The sequence below is a fragment of the Anoplolepis gracilipes genome, chromosome 8, assembly GCF_047496725.1.
Source record: "Anoplolepis gracilipes chromosome 8, ASM4749672v1, whole genome shotgun sequence".
Taxonomy (NCBI): domain Eukaryota; kingdom Metazoa; phylum Arthropoda; class Insecta; order Hymenoptera; family Formicidae; genus Anoplolepis; species Anoplolepis gracilipes.
The window spans coordinates 2093290-2119788 of NC_132977.1; the positions used below are offsets into that span (position 1 = coordinate 2093290).

The 26499-nt window shown below is 36.8% G+C and overlaps 3 protein-coding genes across 7 annotated transcripts; 2 read left to right on the forward strand and 1 right to left on the reverse strand.

Annotated features, from left to right (window-relative positions):
• Nhe2 (Na[+]/H[+] hydrogen exchanger 2) lies at window positions 1-17848 on the forward strand. Of its 3 annotated transcripts, none has more exons than XM_072898257.1 (17): window positions 1-1557; window positions 3794-4057; window positions 6167-6363; window positions 7709-7965; window positions 8362-8579; window positions 9612-9814; window positions 10450-10539; window positions 11000-11070; window positions 11417-11632; window positions 11713-11848; window positions 12265-12405; window positions 12512-12584; window positions 12658-12765; window positions 12995-13096; window positions 13446-13613; window positions 13868-14035; window positions 15142-17848. In XM_072898257.1, exons 1-17 carry the CDS (start codon window positions 1086-1088, stop codon window positions 15396-15398), a joined length of 3141 nt encoding a protein of 1046 aa, XP_072754358.1. In that variant the 5' UTR covers window positions 1-1085; the 3' UTR covers window positions 15399-17848. The 3 variants fall into 3 exon arrangements, with proteins under 3 accessions (XP_072754358.1, XP_072754360.1, XP_072754359.1); XM_072898259.1 differs by having other exon boundaries at window positions 13868-14060; window positions 15142-15263; XM_072898258.1 differs by lacking the exon at window positions 12995-13096.
• On the reverse strand, window positions 17620-25971 carry LOC140668928 (uridine-cytidine kinase-like 1). 3 transcript variants are annotated; one of them, XR_012047267.1, is made up of 13 exons: window positions 25888-25969; window positions 25327-25551; window positions 25117-25247; window positions 24198-24368; window positions 23955-24061; window positions 23664-23834; window positions 23498-23569; window positions 23166-23417; window positions 22867-23076; window positions 22503-22688; window positions 22080-22418; window positions 21697-21811; window positions 17620-20433 (listed from the first exon to the last, which is right to left on the reverse strand). XR_012047267.1 is itself a non-coding variant. In XM_072898271.1 (12 exons), exons 2-11 carry the CDS (start codon window positions 25380-25382, stop codon window positions 22107-22109), a joined length of 1668 nt encoding a protein of 555 aa, XP_072754372.1. In that variant the 5' UTR covers window positions 25383-25551; window positions 25888-25969; the 3' UTR covers window positions 17620-21811; window positions 22080-22106. The 3 variants fall into 3 exon arrangements, 2 of the variants coding, with proteins under 2 accessions (XP_072754372.1, XP_072754373.1); XM_072898271.1 differs by having other exon boundaries at window positions 17620-21811; XM_072898272.1 differs by lacking the exons at window positions 17620-20433; window positions 21697-21811 and having other exon boundaries at window positions 21990-22418; window positions 25117-25269; window positions 25888-25971.
• On the forward strand, window positions 18343-21884 carry LOC140668935 (uncharacterized). The gene is made up of 12 exons (XM_072898286.1): window positions 18343-18654; window positions 18908-18985; window positions 19059-19153; window positions 19234-19311; window positions 19409-19555; window positions 19790-19865; window positions 19943-20130; window positions 20262-20406; window positions 20577-20792; window positions 21078-21196; window positions 21277-21412; window positions 21526-21884. Exons 1-12 carry the CDS (start codon window positions 18343-18345, stop codon window positions 21838-21840), a joined length of 1905 nt encoding a protein of 634 aa, XP_072754387.1. The 3' UTR covers window positions 21841-21884.
• Window positions 25972-26499: the final 528 nt, after the last annotated feature.

The following is a 26499-nucleotide window of genomic DNA, read 5'->3' on the forward strand; positions in this document are numbered from 1 at the left end:
CAACGCTCCCGTCTGTCCTCCGTCTGTGCTCCGGTCGTTTCCTCGTCGTTCAGAGACGTTCGATCACGTCTCCTTGTCTGATCGGTCGCGATCATATGAGCATCGAAGCTGCGTTAGTTTACATACGCGTTTGCTCGCACATGTCAAACCAATCGTGAAAACAGTCCAAGATTCGCTGCCAAAAGGCGACTGTTTTTGGCTCCTATAATCGCGATCGCAGTTGAGTCTTCATTCAATCTCGGAGCAGGTGCTGCAAGGATCCTCAACGACAGTGGGTACACTCTGACGACGCCGTTTCTTTCCATGTTGTTCCGCGCATCGAGGAACATGGAGCGCCAGCAGCAGCTGTCATCGTAGCGCGCGATGTTTCTTGGCGCCGAAGCAGTGTGAGTCACGCTTAATTATTGGATTTTAATGATTTACGGCTACGATATGTTATTGTCGTTAGTTTTCGCCGTAGTCAGTACTTGATCATCGGAACGATCGTGCAACGAAATAATTTAGTTTGGTTTATCTCAAAAACATTACATTCTTATGGTGTCATTACAAAGGCAATATTAGTTTTCGAACGAGAGAAAAAGATACGGGAATAAAATAGAATCATCGAGACTTTTACGTAAGAAGATTTGACAAAGAAACAGGAAATCGTTTCTGACGTGTCTCTCACGAAAGAAGAGAGGAAATTCTTCCATCTAAAAGGAATCAATGTACTGCGTAACGTGACCCAGGAAACGACCACGCTGCGGAAACACGCGCAGGACATGAGTGTTGGGTAGCACACGACGACGGTGTGTACGTATATGTGTGATTGCACTCGGAGGGTAGCGAGCTCGTGAAAGGTAACCCGCCCCTATTCGCTATCCCTATACGCGAAGAGAGATTAGGGGAGTCAGCCGCGGGGGAAGTTGGTATATTAACGCGCGAGCGTGTGCTCGTCGTCGTGGCGGTTCCCTTCTGATGGTACAGCGAGTGGCATTAGTGACTCACCGGCGACGGACGAACGCGGACGACGGCGCGGACGATCGTCCACAAGAGGAGCACCGTCGTCGTCGTCGTCGACGATCCGTCGACTTGTCGGCAGCACCATGGGCCTCGCCGCGATGATCATTCCCGTGCTCCTCGTCGCCCTGCTCTGCTGTCCGGGATGCGGTCGCGCCGCGTTCGCGCGCTTCCACGAGTTCGGATCCGCGGAACAAATCCCGGCGGAAAAATATTCCGCACCTCACGGGCCGCAGATCGACAGCGACGAGTTACCCAGCAATCCCTACGGCGCGTACCCCGGCCTGGGCTTCGGACCCATGGGTCCGATCGTCCGCTCGGCTCTGCCGAACGACGCCACCCTGCGCAGCCTCTCGTCGGCCAGCGGCTCTGCCGATGCAGCGCAACATCCCGAGGACACCAAACTCGCCGCACGCTCCGTTGACTCTTCCTCGGATAATAGCGTCGAACAAGTTTCGCCCAAGCCCGAGTACCACATCATCAGCGTCGAGTTTCATCGCGTCGAGACGCCGTTCGTCATCGGAATATGGATCTTCTTTGCCAGTCTCGCGAAAATCGGTAAGTGTCGGACTTTCGGAGAGTTTTATATAAGACAGATGGTCCAAATTTATTTTCCTTCTTTCTTGAGATGATATGATGGAGAAAAAATACGTGTAGGCGTGACAACTTTTTTGGCACAAATCCTTCAACGTACAAACAACAAGCTTTCAATATTTGAGAACAAATTTGTCGTAAGTAACGATAAACAGATATGACATTTACGATAAACAGCTTTGATAAATCAAATAAGTTCTTTTAAATAAAAGTCGAGATAATCGAACAACTCGACATTTCACGTCTATGTATTTTTACTGCCAACCGTAGGCTGTTTCGCGGAACATTTGCAAATATACTTATCAGTATACTTATCATTGAGAAATCTTTACTCCTTATGAGTGCTAAAATTTTTTTCAAATCAATCAAATACTATATTGTTTTTTACTATAAACTTAACACGATTTCGTGAATATTATTATTTAATAGAGTATAATATAAAAAAAAAATGCTAAAAAAAAAAATAAAAATCTCCTTCTTAACTATAACTTTGGAGTTATTGTTACAATGAAATTTCAATTAAATTTTTTAAATATATAATATAAATTTAAATAAATTTTAATATGTCCGATAAAATTAAAAACAGTTAACCAGACAATGTGATATATAATTTTAAACATTACAATAGACAACATATTATTTGAAAATTGTCAACCTGTAAACATGTTTTCATTGTCATATTGTTAATATGTATCCATTGTTATAATCAAAAACACATCTGCCACACTTTTATTATCTGTCTGTGCATATCAGACCAATGCCAATTTTTACAGTAGCGATGCTTTCCGATGCGAATACATTAGCGCATCATATTTTTCCGCTTGCTTACGTAACAAAAATGTGGTAAATGTCATTGAAAACCAAGCAATACTCGTTACGTTATGCAAGACTCATTACACCTTTTTACTGCAATAAAATTCATTTTTAATAATTTAATATACATACGAATATTTGCGCGACATGCGAACAAAGAGTTCTCATTGTATCGAAAATATGACTGAAAATTTGCATTTCAACTCATTTGACCTGTAATCTATTTTGTATGTAATAATCAGCAAAATATATAACGAGTTGGCCTCGATAAGTTCTTGAGAAATTGTTCAGTGGAGAGATTACGATTTTTTTTCCATTTTGCGTTGAAATAAAGATATCTTTAATACACATAACAAACAATTTGAAAACGAAATATCTTGTGACACATAGTCTCGCTGTCCAACACACGACAGCGATGGTCAACACTCGCTGGATAAACTCGAACACGAGTATCCCATATTCACCGGATATTCCAATAATATGATACTCGATGGATGCAATTTTTCTTTCCGATTCGTTCAATTTCACTTGCGCTGCACGCACGCGTAGAACACGTAAACACGCGACGAAACGCAGTTAATCGAAGAAGAACAAACTATGTCGCTAATATTTCTGTCATTTGATGGCGAATAATGAAGGTAAAGAATCTTGAAAAAATCCATGAGCTTAAAAATAAAAAAATTGCTCTAACATACATCTACCTTACATAAGATTTCAGATTTTTTTGTAAAATTATAACAAATACTTTTTAGCATATAAATAAGTGAAAATAGCTTTAATGTGCTTTCATAAATCTTGTTTTCGACAATAAGTCAACGTGATTTATATCGCTGTTTCATTCAACGGCTCGTTTATTATACATATTCGGGTTGCACACGATCGAAGCGAAATTCCCCCCTCCTCAAAAAAAAAAAAAAAAAAAAAAAATATATATATATATATATATCGAGCAACGTATATAAAATATCCGACACGTTTTCGAATGGCACATATTATTGTACGATGTAGCATGGTGCGGCTGCACGTGAACGGGTCACCGCGAACTATCGTGCAGAGTTTAAAAAACTACTAGGGCACGCACGCGACACGTTGCACCTGCCACTGGAATCTTCGCTGCGATAGTATGCCGCATATCGGCCGCGGCCATTCTCAACGTAAATCGAAATTAAGTTCTCTTCAAGTTTAGTTTTTGAAATGCTGTAAACCCAGCTAGAGCATTCTCACGTTTTTATATAGCATCGTAATTCGAAACTCTCGAGGCTCTAGTTTTTTCAATCATCATTTTTTTTATTTTTGTAGATAATAAAAATATTTTCTTAAATTGGAAAAATATTCTCTTAAGAAAGAAAAATATGACATTTAACGCGACATGACGTTTGACGTTCAGGTTTCCACATGGCGCCAAAGCTCAGCAAGATCTTCCCGGAATCCTGCTTACTGATCGCCGTCGGCGTGATCGTCGGCCTCCTGCTGTTCCAGGCGAGCAGTGTCCACGTATCACCGCTGACCCCCGACACGTTCTTCCTGTACATGCTGCCGCCTATCATCCTGGACGCCGGCTACTTCATGCCCAATCGGCTATTCTTTGACCATCTCGGAACGATACTGCTGTTCGCCGTCCTTGGGACTATATTTAATACAATGTCGATAGGTAGGTAAAGCGACGACGACATACCGGCGCATTCAACCGACGCACCGGGCAAATTTTCGACTCGAATTATTTCTTTTCCCTCGACGCGAGCCGGCCGTTCCAACTCGGATTTCGCCTCGCCCACGTATTACGTTTGATTCCACATCTAGGAACGTGGACACGTCTACGTGATCCACTCACCTATCTAGGATCCCAGGAGACAAAACGGAGTATGTTATCCGATTTCAGGTATAAAATGTCACGAGATATAAAACTTAGTTGTAAAAAAATTATGACAATTCATGGATCAGGATAGGATCAAAAAATAACTTAAATTAGATTAAATAAATAAAATATGAACGATTGACATTTGTAGAAAAAATAAACTTTAGAATTTTGACGAATGGATCTTGAAAGCTAAAAAAAGAAACATCTAAACTCAATGTCGCGGAACACAAAATTATCAATACTTTCCAGACTATGTAATATTAGAAATGATTACATTATTAAAATACAAAGACTGAGTATGTCAAAAGGTTCAAACAAATTAATTTATATACATATATAGGTGAAAAAGTTCACACAGAGAAAATGATTTGGTGGAATTTTCATTCTTCGCTCCTGTTCTCGCAGTCTGTTTGCGCAGATGTTTGGCCTAAGAACACGGAGGAAACGCAGTCTAAGAACGCGCGAACGAAAATAGCGCGTGCGTCGAAGGGAACGTCACGATGACACGCGGGAACATGTGCGTTATTCGCGTCTATGTGGTGACTGTCACATCCCAGTGATAACTACTATCATAACGATAATTTCAATGGTGACTCCATAACGATAATCTCGTGCGAATCTATCGCTACGACAAAAAAAAGGGCAAACTGACGCGATGTTTGATAGAATATGAATCAAAATTTACGTCTGATAAAATCTCGTTAGCAGATATGACGGGCGTAAACGACGGGCACGATAATCGATTAGGATTAAAGACTTCATATAAAGAGATTGTCAGTGTCATATTTTCAGACAGTTATTTTTTATAACGAGAGAGAGAGAGAGAGAGAGAGAGAGAGAGAGAGAGAGAGAGAGAGAGAGACGCCAAGACTAACCAAGATTAATAACAAAAATAAAATCAGAGTTATTCGTATAATCATTTACGAATAAATTATGAATGCAAAAACTACTTTTTTGTATAAATAAATAAAATATTATAAACTTTTTCCGCGTACGCGAGAAAAAGATTTTCGGCATTAGATCTTGTGACCTTAATTTATAAGTCTTTAATTATTTTAATTTTAATTTTGAATAATGAGATATTTTATTTAATAAACACATAGCAACAGAAAAAAACGTGAAATAACGAATATCGAAAGCATAACTGTTTACAATTTTAATTAATATAGAAATAAATACATCAATATAAAAACAAATTTTTCGATGAAAAAATGAAATTTCGACGATGATTCTTGAAGGAGCGTAAAGCGAGATAAAAAGGTGAAAAGGTCACGATAAAATATTAAGACTTAAAACATTAAAACTTAATTATTTTTCAACACCATTTAACATAATTATCGCGATAAGTCTCAATGATCTTAACAAAATTAATCAATGAAAAACGCGATGGAAATGAAAACTCTCTATCTTTCTAGAAACGTGTTATGCATAATTTCCAAGCAGAAATAACTCGGGGTAAGCATAACAATAGCGGCGATCGATAATACGAAATTACAGTCTTAATTAATGTACACGATTAGAGCAGATTAAAAACTGTACCATAATCGTCGCGAATCCTCAGAGAACTTAATAATCTTGGCCGAGAGGGAGAAAGAAAGTCTTGATAAAGTACGATAACGCGTGGGCGAGGCGCCGGTATTCGATAATGCAAATTTCTATCTTTGGCAACGTTAATCTTTCTCTTTTTCTCTTCCACTTCCGTATCGCGGTAGCGTTCAATGACTTTAGAGATCGATAGGGTAATAATAATCTCACGGAATTGACAATTTATTCAGATGTACTGAAATCAGATTACAAGAACAATAATTCGACAATAGGATAATTAGTCCGCTTTGATAAGTACATCAAATGTCAAGTGCACGTTATTATTAGCACGAAACGTCTGCTTTATGTCTGCTTTAGGTGCGTCATTATGGTTATTGGGAAAAAGCGGCATATTTGGCTGTGAAACGCCAATCCTCGACATGTTTCTATTCTCGGCGTTGATCAGCGCCGTCGATCCCGTGGCAGTGTTGGCCGTCTTCGAGGAGATCCATGTAAACGAGATACTCTACATCGTCGTGTTCGGAGAAAGTTTATTGAACGACGCGGTCACTGTCGTGAGTATTACATTATGTTTTTATGTTACACGTTCCTGTATACGTCAAGGCATTTGCCGCTACGTAAGTAGTTTATACAATGAAGCTATAAGAATCCTTGTCTTTTTTTGTCGTGAACTATCAAAGGTCTTTGAAAGATGAAGATTAAAGCCGATCAACTTTAGTCGCGCGCGTTAAGGTGTCTACGTCACTTATCTGATATGTAGATATCAGAAAGAAAGATTAAATACATTCATCTTTCTTCTTTTGAAAGCAATGAGTATAATATGAAGGAATAGATAAAAATCTTTCGACACGTGAAACGTTAGAAATTTTTATAAAAATAATATAAAGTCATTAAATTGAATACACGCAAAGAGATAAAAAAAAGTGAAGCGCATATATCTCTATCTGTGAAAGATTTAAATTTTGACTATCTCAGTGAGTGTGTGAATTATCGCGAATATAAATAATCAGTAATATGACAAGAGAGAAGAAAGATAAGATCACAATATACTCGCGATATCATTTATATGGATGACCCGATCTCTTGATCTTCTCACACCCGCGTTCAGGATTGACCCTGAAACTGACGTAGATTAATATTTTTCTGTCAAACCCTCACATTAGAATATCTGATACGATAGATGAAGATAGAATATTAAAGCTTACTTTGTGATTTTTACAAAACGGCAAGTGACTGGTGAACCGAGCGATCGATATAATATCGATTACATCGTCCATAAGTGCGAGTCAAATACCAAATACCTTTGCCTCGCTTAAAAATTAATAACGTATTTGCCCGTGAAACATACAATCTGTTATCTGTGACGCTTCACTTGAATAAAACAAAAAACCATATAATGCAAATGTGTGTTGTAAATATGACCGCGATGAGTCTGCTAAACGCACAGGCGCCTTGACGATTATTAATATCGTTCACGGACAATTAATTCTCAAAAATGATTTCCGTATCGTTTACACAACTAAAAATAAAAATACTTGCGCAAATTACACATTGATTACGAGAATTTCATTCATTTGTTTCAATTTTATTTACACAGCGACATTGAATATTCTAGAAATAAATGAAATTGTACACGACTGTTTTACTCAACTATATTTATAGTTTATTTTTACAGCACTTACCGAGTCATTAACTCCGGTCGCTTGAAAAATCTTTCTTTTTATCGCGATAATTAGAACTAGACCAGAAGAATATGGTAAAAAAATTGTGTCGTTAACGATCCCATTAAATTCGTATTATATCATGTATATAGTATGTATATACGAAAGACGAGTGAAGGAAAGTGTCAGAGGTTACTGCGACAACTTGAAGTAAAAGGCATTTAATACGGATATGCAGGTGCTCTATCACATGTTCGAGACGTACAGCGAGATGGGCCCTTCCAGGATTATTTACACGGATGTGCTAGCGGGTTTAGCCTCGTTCTTGGTGGTGGCGATTGGCGGCGCGTTCATAGGTATAGTTTGGGGTTTCGCTACTGGCTTCGTGACCAGATTTACTTACCAAGTACGCGTGATTGAACCGATCTTCATATTCGTGATGGCGTACTTGGCTTACCTCAGCGCGGAAATCTTCCACTTGTCCGGTATATTGGCGTAAGTAAATCATTGGTTTCGACGTATTGCGTTTTAGCATCTCCAGAAATAGTTTGTACGTTCGTTAAATTGAAAGATTAAGAGACTCGATGTCTTCATCATGACTCGAGAAATATTATTAATCGTAAAATAAAATGTTATCAATAAATGTCGATAAAATTTATTAGTTGAAAAATGAAAAGGAATTGAAATAAATGCGCTAAAAGACTTGCCGTCAAGAAAATATTAAATGAAAGAGTATTAAATAGACCGCTTTAAATAGTACGCTTTATTCGTCGTAATTGCTTGCGTTTCCAGATAAGATTATACTCGTGCTGCTCTTTAAAATGGTCAAAAGTAACGACTATTGTCATGCTATTTATTTTCTATCTCGCGATTCTTCTTCTTTTTTTTCAGAATAACCTTCTGTGGTATTACCATGAAGAATTATGTCGAGGCCAATATATCACACAAGTCCCATACGACCGTCAAGTACACGATGAAGATGCTGTCGAGTAGCTCAGAGACAATCATTTTCATGTTTCTTGGTGTCGCCACGGTGAACAATAATCACAACTGGAATACATGGTTCATCGTCATGACGATACTCTTTTGCTCCATTTATCGGGTTGTGGGCAAGTAAACGTTACAATAAACCTAATTCTAATTTTACAAGATTTCTCTCTACAGCTCTTACACTCTAAATTCTTATCTTTAAATAGCTATTAAGGAATATCCAAAGAATTACTTAACATTATTACACAAATAATTAATTATGTTTCTGAATTGCGTGCGCTCTTGTATAAAAATCTCTATATTTGCTTTTTAATTCTAATTTATAAAACTTAAATTTTTAAATATAATTTAAATATTTTTAAATTTAAAAAGAGTTTAAATAATTTTTTTTAATTAATGAATGAATAACGAAAACTTTCACTTTCTCTATATGTACTTTCATTTTACTGATTCTTTTCCCCTCTTAATAATAATATAATTTCAACTTGCAAAACTATTAGCGTGGAAAAAAGTTGAAACAAAATTACAAGAAAAGAAATGAGGAAAAGTAGCGTGATAAAAATAGTGGATTCGTATCGAAGAATTCTTACACGATCGCGCGGGCCTTGACCGGAGTATAGCTGGACGGGCGTTAAGGGCATCGTTTTGCCAGCGAGCGAAACGACATGTAAGGCGATATGATTAAACGATGAAATCATAATGGGACTTAAGACAATTGACTCCTGCTTACACGAGTATCTTACGTCACGCGTATTAGCGCGTGCGACGCGCTTCACTTATGGCTTCTTTTAACCGGACAATTCGTCGCTCGATCATGCGGAAAGTTTGTGATAGGGGCGAGCCCGAAACACTACGCGTTTGTTCTATTAAACGTCCCATTAGATAAATTAGCTTGGCATCTGGGCATCTTCGTAATTGATAAAAATTATTCATATTTGCAATTGAATAAAAGAGTCGATCGAGATATACGCGTGGACGGTTCCATAAAATCAAAAATATAATAAAAATCAGAGTAAAGAAAAATATATTCCTCCATAAAATTTTCTTAGTTATTATAAGTTGTAACATGAATTATAACATATTATATCAAGTAATATTATATATTTCGGGAATGTGTATTACAAGTTGTAATCACGCTTGGTGTGTTTCAGGAGTGATAGTGCTCACGGCGCTGGCGAACCAGTTCCGGCTGCACAAATTGGACAAAGTGGAGAAGTTTGTGATGTCCTATGGCGGTTTACGTGGAGCCGTGGCATTCGCTTTGGTGCTTCTCATAGATCCCAAACACGTATCTCTGCAGCCAATGTTCGTCACCACCACTATTGCCGTCATTTATTTCACCGTATTCATCCAGGTAATAATTACGACAGTCAGAAAGTATGAGATTACGTATGATGCATGATCGCGAATGACATAGATCGATAGATAACAAAAGTCGATGCAAATTGTCGTTACATAACGCGCGTATTTCTCCATGAAGTGCAAAATGTAGACCTTGATCGAAGAGGCCGGATGGACCCAGTCAGCGGCATGTCTTTTACAGAACAGATGACTCGTGCGTATTTTGAGACGTGACCAAAGGTAGCACGCGTGTACACCGAAGAGCATCTCTCTCTCTCTCTCTCTCTCTCTCTCTCTCTGGGAAATTATTTTATTTTCGGAGCGGAGAACGCGAATAGAAAAAGAAAATTGCAGCTCTGTCGATGTCTAAGTCGATCGTCCGTTTGATCGACAATTAATGAGCGGCGAGAGTACGATAAAAAAAAGCTGCAAAAAAAATCAGAAAAAAAAGTCTACACGTGTGTCATCTTTGTTGCGCGATCGATCGAAAACCTAATATCTCTATATCGCACACACTTGAGCATACACTTTTGCGCCGAGTGTGTTAGCAGCTTTTCTTCTCTTGGCGCCAATAATCCGGTTCACGTCACAGGACTGGACGCGTTTCGCAATGACACTCACGCTTAACGCTCATGTTCTTATTTTTAGGGAATCACCATCAAACCCCTTGTCAGGATTCTCAATGTCAAGAGGGCTGAGAAGAGAAAGCCGACAATGAACGAGAGAATCCATGAGAGGGTACGTCTTACGATTTAAGCATCTTGAAAGTGTTTGCTATCGTTCTCGTAACTCTCGAAATCGAGGTCACTGAAGAGATGTACATCTCTCGATCGAAATCGATATGGAAATATAAAAATTTGATAAGATTCTATTTAGAGAATTGTTATTGTCCCGACGAGCCTGTTGGCCTTCGAATATCTTGACGTATTTTTCTTCAACGGAACGATAGAACCAGTCGTACAATCGATACGAGGAATAAGGTCAAATTATGAAATAGGATAACGTTTGTCATTGTCAAGCCGTATTATAGAATGTGTACATAGTGGCAATTTTCACCAGGACTTTGATACAGAATTCTGCTTACATTTGCGTTCGCTCGCGTTGCAAATCCTCATATTGTATAGATTCGTGACAAAGCCCCGCACGTCTTGTTCGTCGCGCGAACTGAAAAATAAATAAGCATTTTTCTAATTCTCAGATAATGGATCATACAATGGCGGGTATCGAGGATATTTTGGGAAAACACGGCAACTACCACGTGCGAGACAAGTATGACGAGCGATAACTTTATTTACTCAACTCATTGATGTTAGAGATCAATCAAACAGTGATCTGCATAAAATTTTAATCAGCATAAACAGAAACAAGATAAAATTAACGAAGCTATATCTTTCGTATAAATGGAAGTAAAACTTTGATATAAATTTTTTTATTAAAATAAAAAATAATAAAGAATTAAGAATTTTCTAGAATGCAGTAATCGCATGCTTACAACAATTATTTAACAAAGTTGCAATTGCTGCGATTATTGTTTTCCAATTACGAATATAACTGATCGTCGAAAATTATTTTCTATACTTTTCCGATAAAAACAGCCTGATCTCGTTTGCCGTAGATTCAAACGATTCGACAATAGATTCATCCGACCTTATCTCGTGAGAAATCATTGTGGTGCCGAACCGAAAATTTTGGAAACCTACTCAAAACTGGCGATGAAGGATGCATTGGATTACATAAGAAGAAATGCCTCCACTATTGGCAATATTAGCGGCACCGAAAGTATGTCAGCGATATTCCGTAATTATAGTAATACCGGACAATTTAATGGAAGGTACGGAATTCTTGTAGTTTACCTGTCGACAGTCGTATTAAAATAAAAGCGCATTCTAATGGCATTCTTTTTCTCTCTAGTCCCAGCTGCAGTCAACTCGAGACCGGATGGAATATCGATCTTCAAGAACTCGAGTACAATCCTTCCAAAAAAGACCTAACAGACGCGAGAATTCATCATTTACTCGCTGAAGAGCTTTGTAAACCGTATAAAAGGGTAAGAGATTATGATTCAGATTTTTTTACATTTGTCCACATAATATATGATAATATATATTATGTGGACTATAATATATATTAAATATAAAATATAGTAATTCTATTATCATATATTATCCAATTTTTTAGCCATATTTCTTGATGAAATTTGAAGACAATTTTTTTTAATTTTTAATCAAATCTCTCAATATTTATCTTGTTACTTAATTGTAATTTTAAGAATTTATTCGTTAAAACTCTCTCTCTCTCTCTCTCTCTCTCTCTCTCTCTCTCTCTCATCTCTATTTGACATTTTCATATTTTGTATGTAAAAGAAATTCCAAATTCATAAGAGAAACTGTGGCCAAAAAATGTCAATACATCTTACATATATTTCGTATCTAAGGGCGTAAACAATTTTATATAATCATTTAGCATCGACGTTTGAGCTACAGTCGACATGCAGTAAACGATCGCGATTTGTCAACACAAGTCAATTACAAAATGCACATGAACATCCGACGGATGATGGGAGAACATAAACATCGCCACAAACGCAGCAAAAAATTGCTCAAAGTAAGACTCGATTAGTGTTTCAATCATTTCTTATATATTTAATTTCGGCATTTTTTTTTTTTTTTTTTTCATTATTGATTTTGATTGCATGCGATTTTGTTTGCAGGACGGCAAACAAAATCATGTTAGTTTCCCAGAATTTCAACAACAAAACGGTTCGACAAAGTTATTTACGCAAGGTACGTGTCAAATGTCACGGATAATTAATCATGTGTTTCGAAGTTTCCTTATTTTTTCATTATCGTGCAATAGATTATATCAATGGCGTGCTGTACGAGTTAGACAACGGAGAAACCTCGGAGAAACCCTCTAGCAAAGAGGATTGGGATTCGGCAATCACATTCACTGCACGAACGTCCGGTAAGAAAACTTTTTTTTATGAATTATTAAATTAAAAGTTAACAAAATTAGAGAGAGTATGTCAGAGACGCGAATACAACGATAAACGATCAAGACATCGAGAATAAACAATTGCGATTTTTTTTTTTTGATAAACATTATTTATCTCGCGACACATATGTGTACTTATAATTGATCTTTCACGAAAAAAAATAGTCATATAACTAATTTAAAAATCTCTAAACGGAAGATTCGCCCAATGTAAACGCGGACAATCAACATGCTACCACTGCTACTACGTCGATGGATACAATAAATACGGATGAAGGAGATTTGAAAATAGGACGCGATGGTACGTTCTCGCAAAGAGAAAGAAAAGAGGCCAAGCGTTGACTTTGTGTTGCTCTACGAATAGTTCTCTTTCTTTTTGCGTATTTTTTTAATTTATATTGACTAATATTATCAAGCGTTGACTTTGTATTATCGCGAATTGTTTTCCTCTTTTGCATATTTTTTTACATTGCTGGCTATTTTTTCGAGTGCTTTTTTATTTTATTTAGGGAGATTGAAACCGATATAATTTCAATGGATTCCTTTTATATTCAGTAACGAAGATGCATTCTTGCCGAAATCATAACGGTTTCAGACTTCATTTCAATACTCTTTTTGAGATTGTCTGGCATCTGTGATATTTGATTTAGGCGCAGAAGGCTATAGGGTGACTACCCCCACGGCTACGGAAACCATGTTACCGTGGAAACGTGAGGACGATTATGAGTCAGGTCATCCAATCAAGCAGAACGAATTTCCAGCTTGGTGCTCCAATAAGGAATACCTCGCCTATAGCTCGCCTTCTGCCACTTTCTTAGGTAAAAAATGAGGACGGATCGATTAATTTCTAAACATTAATTTTTAACGAGTTTTACCAATATATTGGCTATTATAAAATCTCTTGATGTAATGTCATAATTGTAAGTCATTAAAAAAAAAAAAAAAAAAAAAAAAAAGTTTTTGAAAAATTAAAAAAAAAAAAAAGAAATTCTCTTAAAAAATGTTTAAAATTCAAGAGAGCTTACTGTCTGTTCATTACCAGCAATGTCCATTATGTCTTTTCGTTTTTTAGGTGGAATCGAACAGCCGAAAGTCCAATCCGTGATTGGCCTATTTCGACGTGAGAGCGTGTGCACGCCCGACAGTATCGATTGTCAGGAGACCGTCGACGAGGCGGACGAGGCGGACGAGACGGACGAGTACACCCCCGCGAAAATGGATTCCCCCATTAAAACCAAGGGTACGTGACGCAAAGCAGAAGAAGGGTACGTGTTGGCTTTTATTTTTTCTTTTATTTCCCTTTTTTCTCATGCATATCTCGAGCGAAACGAATTAAGTATACCCCATCCTATATTCGTTCCAACCACGTGGAAGAAGTGCTCTTGACCGAGATATACTGTCTGAATGTTCCAAGAATTACGTATTTCGGAGAAATTCTCGAACAATATTTTTAAAAATTTTCACGCAATAATTGTACCTATTATATAAATTATCATCATCGTATAACATGATATATAATAAATTATAATCAGAGTATAACATAAGAAATAAACTTAAGCGCCTGAAAGTATTTGAAATAATCCGTAAAGGTGCAAAATGTTGAGAACCTCTGTAGGTATGCTATTTTTTAATGCGTCCTGACGGGCGTCACTCACATTGCGTTGTACGTATGTACATACATACATCCGGAGCTATTTTTATAAGCAATTGCAAAATGACACGAAAGCCGCCCACAACGTGCTAACTGCTAATTTTGTTTTGCTAAAATATTCTTTCTAAAATATATTGCATGCATAAATGTCTAATTTAATTTGTAGAAATCTGATTTCTTCGTTACAAATCTTATCTTGATAAATATAGTAATGTTGTTATAACAAAAATAGATAATAATAGACTTCTTTAATTTCTTTACTTATTTTTCTATATATGTAAACATAGTTTTTTAGATGTAGTTTCTTATATATAAACACTATAATATCCGCTACGAAATTGCAACAGTGCCGCAGCGGACATGGGTGTCTTCTAATAATTAAATTTAGCATCACATTAATGCATCCTTAGCTTGAGATATTCAGTTCCAATGATGTATCGATTTTATTATCTCATATCGAAACGATGCGCAAAACAGATTATTTATTTTTTAAACGCTACATTATACGCTGATATATCTAAGTTAAAGTTTTGAAACAATAAAAATGTTGACAGTTTCATTGGAGCTAATGTTAAAATCTCTTGAAAATATATTTCTCTTACGTCACGACATGAGCACTCGTTGCCAAGAACGTTGCTCGTAAAAGTTGCGACTTTCTCAAACAGCAACATGAAACTTTTCATTTCTTTTCTCAGGCAACCCGAGAGTGCCCACGAGACGGAGGGTATCGATGATGGAGCTCGGCTCCGAGCGGACGTTCTCCCTGGACAAGACAGCAGCGGACGACGGTTCTCATTCCTTGCCAGATTGCTGGAGCGCCCAGAGAATGCGTCTTAACTCCTTCGCCTGCTCGTCCGCCCAGATGCCGAGCCTGTCGACCGCTCTGATCACCTCCTCCACGTCGGAATCGTCGGAGGACGTGGAGAACGAAGAGGAAGAGGGGAAGGCTTGACCCTTGGGGGCCGTCGCCGAGGAGCGATCGGACTTGTACGAGGATATCGAGCGTCGACGGCGTCGACCTTTCCGACGACCGCCGCGACATTCGTTGCTTACCTCGCTCCTGCGACGCCCAAGTGCCCCTGTATGAGAGGACCTGCCCTTGACAAGACGCCTTTTGCAGCAGGAATCTTATCGCGAACCGCACCCCGAATCTGATTGACGCGTCCTGCTAATTGTGTAAACGCGAGAAGCGACAAATAAATTTCAGAGGACGACACGCAACGGGAGATGACCGAAAAAAATGCGTTGATGTTTTCCATTTGGATTTTGTACGAGGAATATATTTATAAGGAAACGCGAGAACTCGCGCTGATTAGAAAAAGAAACGCAAGGAGATAGAGAAAAGAGAAGACAGATATTTTTCTAAAAGTTAAAAAAGTAATAAGTTTCTCCGCTTTTATAACATAAAATATAAATCTCATTAAAGCGGGATCTTTTGCTTGCGTTAGATACTCTGATCGTTACGCGAATTCGAAGGAAATGATAGGTATACGAAGATAGAATAATTTCAATCATCGTTATTTTTCCTGTAAAAAAAAAAAAAAAATTCATTCGCGAGAACAAAGGCGCTTGTCGAGAGCAAGGGCTTTATTTATAAATCCGTCTGTAAGGACTATCTTGGAATCGTGGCCTTAAGAACTGTGGAAGTACTTGAACGCCGACGATCTACACGCGCTGTTGTCGTCATTCTAATCGTCGGCGCAAAATTCATTTGTCGGTGCTATTGTCGGTAAAATATCTTGTAGAGAAATCATTGCGCGGCGCCGCAAATGACTTGTCCCAAGGATTTACCACGAGTTCCTTCTCTCAGAGGTTGATTTGACGATGAACTCACACCGCGATTGCATTGTTCAATCATCGCTGCTGTGTGCTTCGCGACTTAAGCTAGGATGAGACTATTGATTTGATAGAAATTATATACGCGCAAGATCGAACGAAAATTGCACTTGTTGCGATTAGTCATTTGATTAAATCAAATTACGCATTGTACCATTTGTGGACCAAGTCGATAGTCTGATCGCAGCTTCTAGCATTAAGTGTGTTGCGTCATTAGCAGTCGCTCCGTTATCACGGTTTTCGATGCATGTACGCATGCATGCATGCATGATACGCGGCGTAGATGATTACCCATAGCGGTGCATCCCCCAGCCGAATTTAGAAAATTTCTTTTTAAACGAACGATTGCGCGACATTCAGTTAACTATGTACTATTACATATATAGAACCAGCGCGAGTGAGATGCATAGCGCGCCGTTCTCCCTTCGAGTATGGCCTTAAACAAATTTTTCCTGTAAAAAATGGATACTCGTGTGTAATACGGTGCAATGTGGTGCGTTATAAATACATTGTCACAACACTTTGTTAATATCGGCACCACAGCGTTACTTGGTCAATATTTAGCGAAAAAAAACCAGCAACATGTACATACAAATTTTCTTAGAAAAAGATACGCTAGAAAATTGTCAGCACCCTCATCGTCATTTTCTCAACAGCATCCTCATCCTTACTATTTTCGTTAACGTTTAGTATTATTTCGTCGCTTCAGAAAAAGAAAGAAAAAAAAAAGAGGCATACACACAGAATGCGACCATTAGAGTATTCGGTATTCTAGTTATTATTGTTACACTTGTTACTCTATCTCGCTAGTGACGATACTAGTTAACTAATAATCAATAATGCAATTATATAGCCATCGCTCGGCGCAGGCAGAAAGCGGAAACACGTCGAGCTCTGCTACATTTCGAAAGTCGAGGGGAACATTGACAGAAATTTTGATAACTGGAGATAATTGATTTTGATTATATATATATTGAAAATATATTGTCGAAAATATTACATAATGAAGTTATATTAAACGAGATTATCTCGCGAATGATGGAACCTTGTCATCGAGTGTCCCGAAAAATTTTACATGCAGAAAATAAACTCGCGATCTTTCTCATTTGTTTTTCGTATCACTTATAATGATGAACGGTAATTTTATTAACGCCATAATTAGCTTAGACTTTTAATAAACCGGACGCTTTTTAATCTTTGATCATGATTCTTGGAGACATTTTATACACTTATACTTTTTTCTAGACGATATCGCAGAGAACACTTGATTGAGTATACATGATCTCTGAATTATAATATTAAACCACTTATAAGGGTAATATGAGTTTGTTTTATCAAAAAAAAAAAAAAAAACAAACAAACAAAAAGTAAAAAGTGGAAAGTTTTCTCCGACAATAGATAAAAAATGATTTTGCACAGATATATTGGGAGTTCCCCTCGCATGTGGAATATTCCTCGCGGCCTTTAGTTACTTAGACCGGGTAAAAAAACGTCAGACTAGTTTTTAGACGCTAGTCTCAACGCTGTTGATTTGTTAAAAGAAAAATAAATGTTTATTTCTTAAAAGACCGTTACACATCGATATTTTTATTTGGCACATATCGCTTACCTGAATGATCTCCTTAAAGTAGATTGCCCTCGCCAACGATGACACTTGAGTATTAAAACTTTTTCTAAATCTTTATAATTTCCTTTTTCTTCTTCTTTACTGATATTCTCTCCTCCCTAAAAGGAAATAAAAATTATGAAATTAAAAAAAAATGCAAATACTTTTTTAATTAATAATTCTTCAAATAATTTCTAAAGCAAGAATATTTCTAATCGTTGAACCTCTCTCGAACATAGTTTCATAGTCATCTAATACAGTATCGAAGCCGTCGTTACTTACTGAACAATTAAGAGCCAAGCAATAAAGTAATTATCGTTAGCTAATGAAATTGGTATCTTCGATCTTTTAAAGATCGTTCTACATCAAACGAAATAGAAAAGCCTCGACGGTCGTACGATATTGATCGCGTGGGTGATTTTTGCGCGATAAAGTTTCGTCAATTATACGAAACATGCCCGGGGGTGTCGTATTTCTGGTCTGCATTCCCACCCTGAGCTACGAGCATGAACTTGTGTTTGGTGTGCCACTGAAACGTTCCAAAAAAATCGAAAAGAACAAAAATAAAATCGCGGTATCGCCCAAGGTGGATTTGCGTCTGAAAGAAGCAAAAACGCGCGCGCAATTACTCCCGCTCGATGATGATTACGATCACGTTGATAATGACGATGACGACGACGACGAAGACGTCGGTATCGGCTCCAGGAAGCGTATTCGCGGATACCCCGCACGATCGAAAACACCAGGCTTTGTGTCGATGGAAACGGTAAATTGTAGAAAACGTCATTATTAAAATTAGCGTTTATTAAAATTATGAAAAAATGTGTTGTCATATTTTTTAACCCGAATATATATATGTATATAACTATAAATTTCATATTTCTCTCTTTGATTTCATTAATTACTTTTCTAATTATTCATTAAAAAAAAATAAAAGTCAGATGTTCTTTCTTCGATCACCATCGTATCAATATTCGTAATTATCAAATTATTTGTTTCATTACTGTATTTCATCCCAGGTGTTGGAAGAGCTTCTTAAAAAGCTGAAAGTAGAACACGTCGTATGGTGCAAGGATAAAGAGGATATGTATTATGAGGTACACAGAAAAAAAATTGCAAATATTTTTGTCATTTTTAAATATGAATTTAAATGAAATTTTCCGGTGAAAGGTGATATTTCCAGTCCCCGCTGGCGATCCCTGTGAAAATTGCATACATTGTCTCACCGAGATGGGTATCGGCGTTAAAATGAACTCGATAGTAAGGTAATTTTATGCTAAAATAAAGAAATTACACGAATGATACAAGTTCAGCATCATGACAATGTTGGTTGATTTTTTTTCAGCGTAATCCCGACGCAGTGTACGTACAGCGGTATGAGTGCTGTAGGATTGCCGGCTGTCAAAAGCAACGTTGCTCACAGGTTTTTCTAATTAATTCTGTTAATGAAATTAACGTGAAAGTGGGAGTTACAATATTTGAAACATATTATCCGATATATATTTTTTTATGCCGATTAGCCGGAAGGAATCGGAAGATCGTAAGAATGCTTGGGACGGCTTCGTAGGATCTATCAGATCGAAATTGACAGTGCAACAGGTGGTCGATGGCGTTCGCAGTGGCGGCGATCTTACCTTCGATTATGTGGCACTAGTATTAACTGCAGAGTAAGAAGACACAAAAATTATTACTATCGATTTTTTACATATATACCATTTCTAGAGATAAATAATTTCTGGTAAATTTATCTGTGTCTAACATTATCGAGAATTTTATTATTACGCAACGTTATATAATTATCAAATGAATATGAAAATATAGAATACCGTATTTACTATAGTAAGTAAATTATAATCACACGTAACTTTTTAACTCGAAAGAGATACTGTACTATCTTACAGCTGTCTTGCTGCACTTGGTCTTGTTGAGAACAACGCGAGTAACGTCGTTGCAGCTATGCTAGTTTCTCCTCTTATGGTAAAATCTTTTAATGCAACATTACACTAATTGTTCATTTTCACATTTCTCTGACTATGTCATTTCATTGATCAAAGGGACCTGTAATGTCCCTGACCTTCGGGACTATCATAGCCGACAGAGGCCTACAGGTAATCGGCCTGAAGAGTTTGATGCTCGGTATTTTTTTATCGATACTCTTCGGCTTTATATTTGGTCTTATCCTTGGTACAACCGAAATGCCTTGGGGTTACAATGATTGGCCAACCGATGAAATGAAGGGGAGGTATATATCGCTAAAAATGATCAAACGTGTCGTTATTGATCATGCAATAACTAGCTGCATAACTGCAACTTTCAATTATAATCGGATTGTAATCAACAAATATTTTATCTAAATAACATTTCTTGCTGTAGAGGTAACTACAGATCGCTCTGGATGGGCGTTCTTTGGGCTCTTCCATCTGGCACAGGTGTTGCAGTTGCCCTGCTGCAAGGTAGCAATGGACCATTAATTGGAGTTGCTATATCGGCTTCATTACTGCCACCAGTTGTTAATTGCGTAAGAGAATAACAGAGCACACACATACTGTAAAAAAATTAAAGTCTACAGTAATTATAATTATAAAGATATTCATTGTATCTTGTTTATTTTTTTTTTTTTTTTTTTGGTAGGATGGTCGTCGACGAGTAACATAATCATATTGATCGAAGAGCACTTATTTTTCGTAGGGTTTATTTTGGGCTCTGGGATGCATATGGCTCATATATCGGCCTATAAAAATGCCCCACATCCAAGGCGAATCTTATACGGATTTTAATAGTTCGTACACGTACATCTACAGCGATTACTTGCCCGTAGAATTCTTTTGCAACGGCATTATCAGCGCGTGTTTGACATTTATTAATGTAATATGCATCTTTATTACTGCGATAATAGTCTTGAAGGTAACTAAGTTAGAATGCGATATAATGACTGATAATAGCTGAGAACAATCACAAATTGTTGCTATAGCTTTCGTTACGTCATCGCGATAAAGTGTCTATATAAAATATATAAATGTATATACATATAATCGTCATCAAAATATGTACAAGCTATATATAATATTGATACCGCGTGAGACAGTTTATCGATTTCTTTTCAACACATTACGCGTACTTTATGTATTTTCTTATCGTATACGTGCTGTTATTTTTATCCGCCGTATAATCATTCGTTCTCAACCACAGATTAAAGAAGTAGCCGCACCGTATACATCTACACCGGAATTGCGTCGGTTTTGGGAGCACGATATCCGTCTGGTTCGCGATAAGAATATCTCTAGAGATAACAGTTCTCTGGATTCAAGGTAAGAAAAAAATAACTCTGAATGTAAATATTAAAAGTATGACGTTATAGTTATATTTATACTTGGTTTGTTTGAATTAGTTTTTACGATGGACTGAGCAAAACCAAACAACGAGCACTGGAACGCACGTTAAACGAAGCGGTCAGAGAAGCGATGAACGACGAAACTTTCCGAAATGTGCAAAGATTCAGTTATGGGCAACACGGACCGGAAGAGGTATTATAACATTTTTAATATAATTTAGATTTTTAATATCATAAACTTTTGCTTTATAATATTTAAATTGTTCAAAAATATATAATCCTTCACGATTGTAAAAAATATTGCAGATTGGATCACGATTTGGTCTTCATAATCGCGGAACCGCAAATAGGGGTAACGTAAAGGAAAACGATAGAGTCGAGGAGATAGGAGACAGAGATCTACGTTCACACAAAGGTTTAGCAAATTCTGGGAATACGAGCGAAGACTTGGCCGCATTAGATCGTTTAATAACATACCTTCTAAGCCCAAATAATCCCGCTAATAACAATTTAGATTCATGGAGACGTTCTCATCGAGCTAGTTCACGAGGATATAGACAGTTACGTGGCACTGCTGTCGATATCACTGAAACTGATGGTATTGGCACAACGCCTCTTTGAGCTTTGAGCTTATCTTGAATAGATATTTAAAAAAAATTGTAACATTGCAAAAATAATATATAATAATACAACAAACAATATATAAGTTTTTAACTTTAAAATCGATAAATTCTGTAAAATAAAACCTATAACAAAAATACATATACATGTTTATGTAATGTACTTTTTATTAAAGATATGATAGATTATTTTGATATCTGTATCACAATTTACATAACGTAGTGAATATATGTAAGTACTTAAGTAGAGAAGATCTATAAACTGCCTTAATCGTCAGATGGTTCAGTGCCAAAGTATCTGTCGCCAAAATTCCCGATGCCAGGCAATACATAGAACTTCTCGTTTATCTCGGGATCTAGCGCGGAAGTGACGATCTTTACTCGCGGAAAGGCGTACGCGATAGAATGCACGCCGGATTCCGCCATCAGTAAAGATGCCAACAACACGTTTTCCTCGGCAACATCATGATCTAATAGCACCCTGATCGCCATGATAGCAGCAGCACCGGTTGCAACCGTAGCATCCATCAATATTACTCTATAGTCTTTGATGTCCTTTGGTAATCGAAGATAATACAACTATGCGCGAGAGATTAAATGAATTAAGCATTTTGTGATTATGTAAAAAAAAAAAAAAGAAAAAAAAATTACACCAATACTTACTTCAGGCTCACCAGTCTGTTGATTAGTTTGAATAAGAATCTTTCCTATACGTATGTCCTTGCACACATCCCGAACAGCCTGTTCCATGGTTTCGCCAGCGCGTAATATCGACACCCCGCATATCTTGTCTGTTGCACTCCGCTTGCCACCATACAACACTCCTTGTGGCGTTTCAACAGTTACGTCCTTCACATAAAAACGATACAATGTGAAATGTCAACTTCTCTTTAATTCGAATAAATAGATATAAATTGAATACTAAATTGAACATCTATTAGTGGCAATAAAGGCATAAATAATCTAGTGTATCAAAGATCACTTATAGGCAGCAAGAAAAACAATAAAATCCCGCGTACATATTCACCTCAAAAGGCAACAGAGATAATGCATATTCGATGACTAGACGAATCAATCGCTTGGAGTAAAAAATAAATTCATCTCTATACGTCTCCTTGTTGCGTATAAATGTATGAAGACCTTTTATTTGTGGCGTGTCCGGAAGTAAATATAATGACGAAGGCAATGGCTGACCAATGTATGAATGCGCCAGCTTTTCCCTCAATTTGAAACCTCTCTAAAAATGACAGACAAACTGATAGTAGAGATAACGATCCTATAAACAATTTTCTTTAAAAAAAAGCAAAATAAAAGCTGACAACTTACCAATTGAAGTTGAGTGTGAATATGTTGCACGATGAGTTCTATCGCCACTTCATTATCTCCCCCACGTGGCACAATAATATCTGCGTGAACCATAAGAGGCGCTATATAATAATAAAAAGCCGGCTGCACATGTTGACTATACTGTTTCAGTACACCCTCCAGATCTCTGCCTCTTTGCGAAATATCCCTCCGTAAACGTCTGGCCAATCTGACATCCGCATCGGTATCGACGAAAACTTTCATGTCGCACATCTTGTAAAATATTTATTTTGTTATTTTCGATCTTTTGAACATTCTTATATATTCTTTAAGTTATCTTTTTATCGACTTACTTTCAATACGTCGACATTGTAGAAGGTGAGTATTCCTTCGAAGATAATGACATTGGCACCATACATGGTTTTCTATAAAGAAAAAAAGAAAAAACAATTGTACAACAATAAATTGCGTTAATTGTTCGCACACGAGACACAAAAAATAACAAGTATGTCAACTTACCGTTCTACTTTCTCTGCGATGAGTTACAAAATTATAAATAGGAACTTCTATCATGCGTCCTTCCTTCAATCGTTGCACTGTGGTCTTGAGCAACTCGAAATCGAACGCATCAGGGTGATCAAAGTTGTACTCATTGCGCGCGGCCATCTCGTGCTGCTTCTCGTTTAACACCTGTATTCGATAATGTCTATAGCATTACCGAATTATTTTCCATCGTACTAATAATGAACATGCAAAATTGTATGTGCAAGAAAAATATTTTTACTGAAATCTATTGAATATTTAACGTACTTTATAAAAGGAGTCCATACTAAGAAGAGTCACCCATGGTACATCTAGAGATTCTATAATTTTAGTTGCCACTGTTGTTTTTCCAGAAGCACTGCCTCCACAGATACCTATTGCATATAAATATCCTTTAATAATACTAAAATTTGTTTTTATTTTACATACATAATTTATGACATGTATTCAGAGACAATTAAAAATTAATAATTTTAAAGAAACTATTGTAACAAAAATGACTACACTAACCAATTACAAAAGGTTCTACTTGTTGACCAGCTGAATTGTACCAAGGAGGTCTACCAGCTGTATAAATGGTACGTGTTTTGCTCCTGAGGATGGATTCCGTAGATGTCTTCTTACTTGACTGTGACATACTGGTAGTACGTTGTCTACGTGACCGTGGAGATTTTTGTGAACCTATTGAAATTTTATAATACATTTTTCTTTTTTACACTTGTGATTATAATTTTTAGATAATAATTAATACTTTTCTAGAATATTAATGTAGTTATATGATTTTATTTTCATTTTCTATAAATATATTAAAATAAAATATTAAAAAAGAACTTAACAAAGGATAGGATTAAAAAGAGGAAAGGATTTTTTTTATTTTTACTTTTATTCTTAATCTTCATTAAGGGATAAATTCATTAAGGGATTTATGACATTGGATTGTTTGGATTTTCTCTTACAAATACAATTTCACGGGATCACTGAGTTTGTAACCAATGTATCTGTATGGAACTTAAAAAATATCACATATATTAATTATACAATATACCACAATCTCATTGTATTTTATTAGAATAAATTTTATTAGAAATTTTATTAGAATAAATTTTATTACAATAATTTCATTTACTAATAAGATTAATTTCTGGTGCAATATCAGTTTTTTTATCGTTAACAAATTATGACTGACCTTTGTAGATATCATTCTATTATCAATACATCACATTTAAATGAATCTCATATATACACACAAAGAATTTTTAGAAAACATTATGTTTATTAACATAATTTTATCTTGAACTAACAGACAAAATAAAAACTGCCAACACATAAAGACCACATGGAATTAACATGGCATGTATTCACTTTTTCAGGAGAGAAAATTTAGCTACTCAAGTTATATAAAAAAAAGCTGATAATTAAATAAATTTACCTGTGGACGGAGGTCGCGGGGACTGCGGGGTTGGCGTGCCAACGTCAGAGCGCCTGTAGTGTTCGGCATCCTCGCATAATTCGTCGGCGAGGAAGATCTCGCGATCGTCGAGGCACACGTCGCCGTCATCGCTATAGAGTCGTCAGAAAATTTCTATTTAAAAATATTTCTCTTTAAAAATTCGAAGGCAACAAATTTCTCGCAATTTACCTTTCGGAGCTCGCCGAACTGGGTGGCTCGAACGGATGTTGCATTTTTGCTGCCATATTTCGTGGATTCCGTTGGCTTCTTAACTCGTCGACAACGTTGGACGTCGAGGATGATCACTTGCGACCTACTACGTCGTTCGTAAGCACACTGCCAGACGTATATACAACGAGCACGCGGCGATGCACAGTGCCTGACAGTATCATTATCGCGCAGTCAGGTCATTTCCTAGATCATGGATCATGGGAAAAATCCCCACCGTTCAGTTTGTACCTCGCTACTTTTTACGCATGCTTGGAGTACGTTCGAAAATTTTACCTGTGAGGTGAAAAATTTCTTATCCTGATTGGTCAATTAAACGCTATTTTATCCCAAGAGAGGATTTTCGAACGCATCCTTGCAAACGCGCGCAATCGACCACGTGATACTAGATATACATTTCAATAAGATGTACATAAATAATCTTTTTATATTTTTCGTGTAATGCCAGATATAGAAAAAATACTTGCATATATTAAAATTATAAACAAGATTCAATTAATAAAATGTATTATATGTCATTACCGTATTTTTCGTTATTTCCGTTGTTATATATATTATTTAATTCCATTATTTATATTATTATCTGACAAATCTAGGATTTATTCATCTTCTCCTCTGCTATGATATCCAAGTAAACGAGTACCCAGCAATTTTAGAACCTGTAATAAAAATATGAGAACAATAAAAACGATTTTATAAACCAAGCAAAAAGTTGTAAATAGAAAATTTTTCAGAAAAAGAAAAATGCAAAGTGCTAAATATACAAATAATAATTCAATATTTTATACATACATTACGCGAGATATTACAGAAACATTGAGACATTTCTTTCCGCAGAAATTGCAGAACGAGAATCTTTATCAATGACACGCGATCAGCAAAGATAAGTGACCTCCGGCGATAAGAAGCAAGATCCTGTCAGAGAGGATACCTATCGCAGTGTGCGTTTAGTTTCGGACGGCAGACGGCGACGGCGATGGTGGAAAATTATGCACTCATTCAGCCGGTAACACTGGACCATCGTTCGATCTCGTTGTTGGCCGGCCGAGCGCGAAGTAGCATATATATATATGTATGTACAACGCAGCGCGACATATACATAGAGAGAGAGCGTAGAGAGAGCGAGAGGGAAAG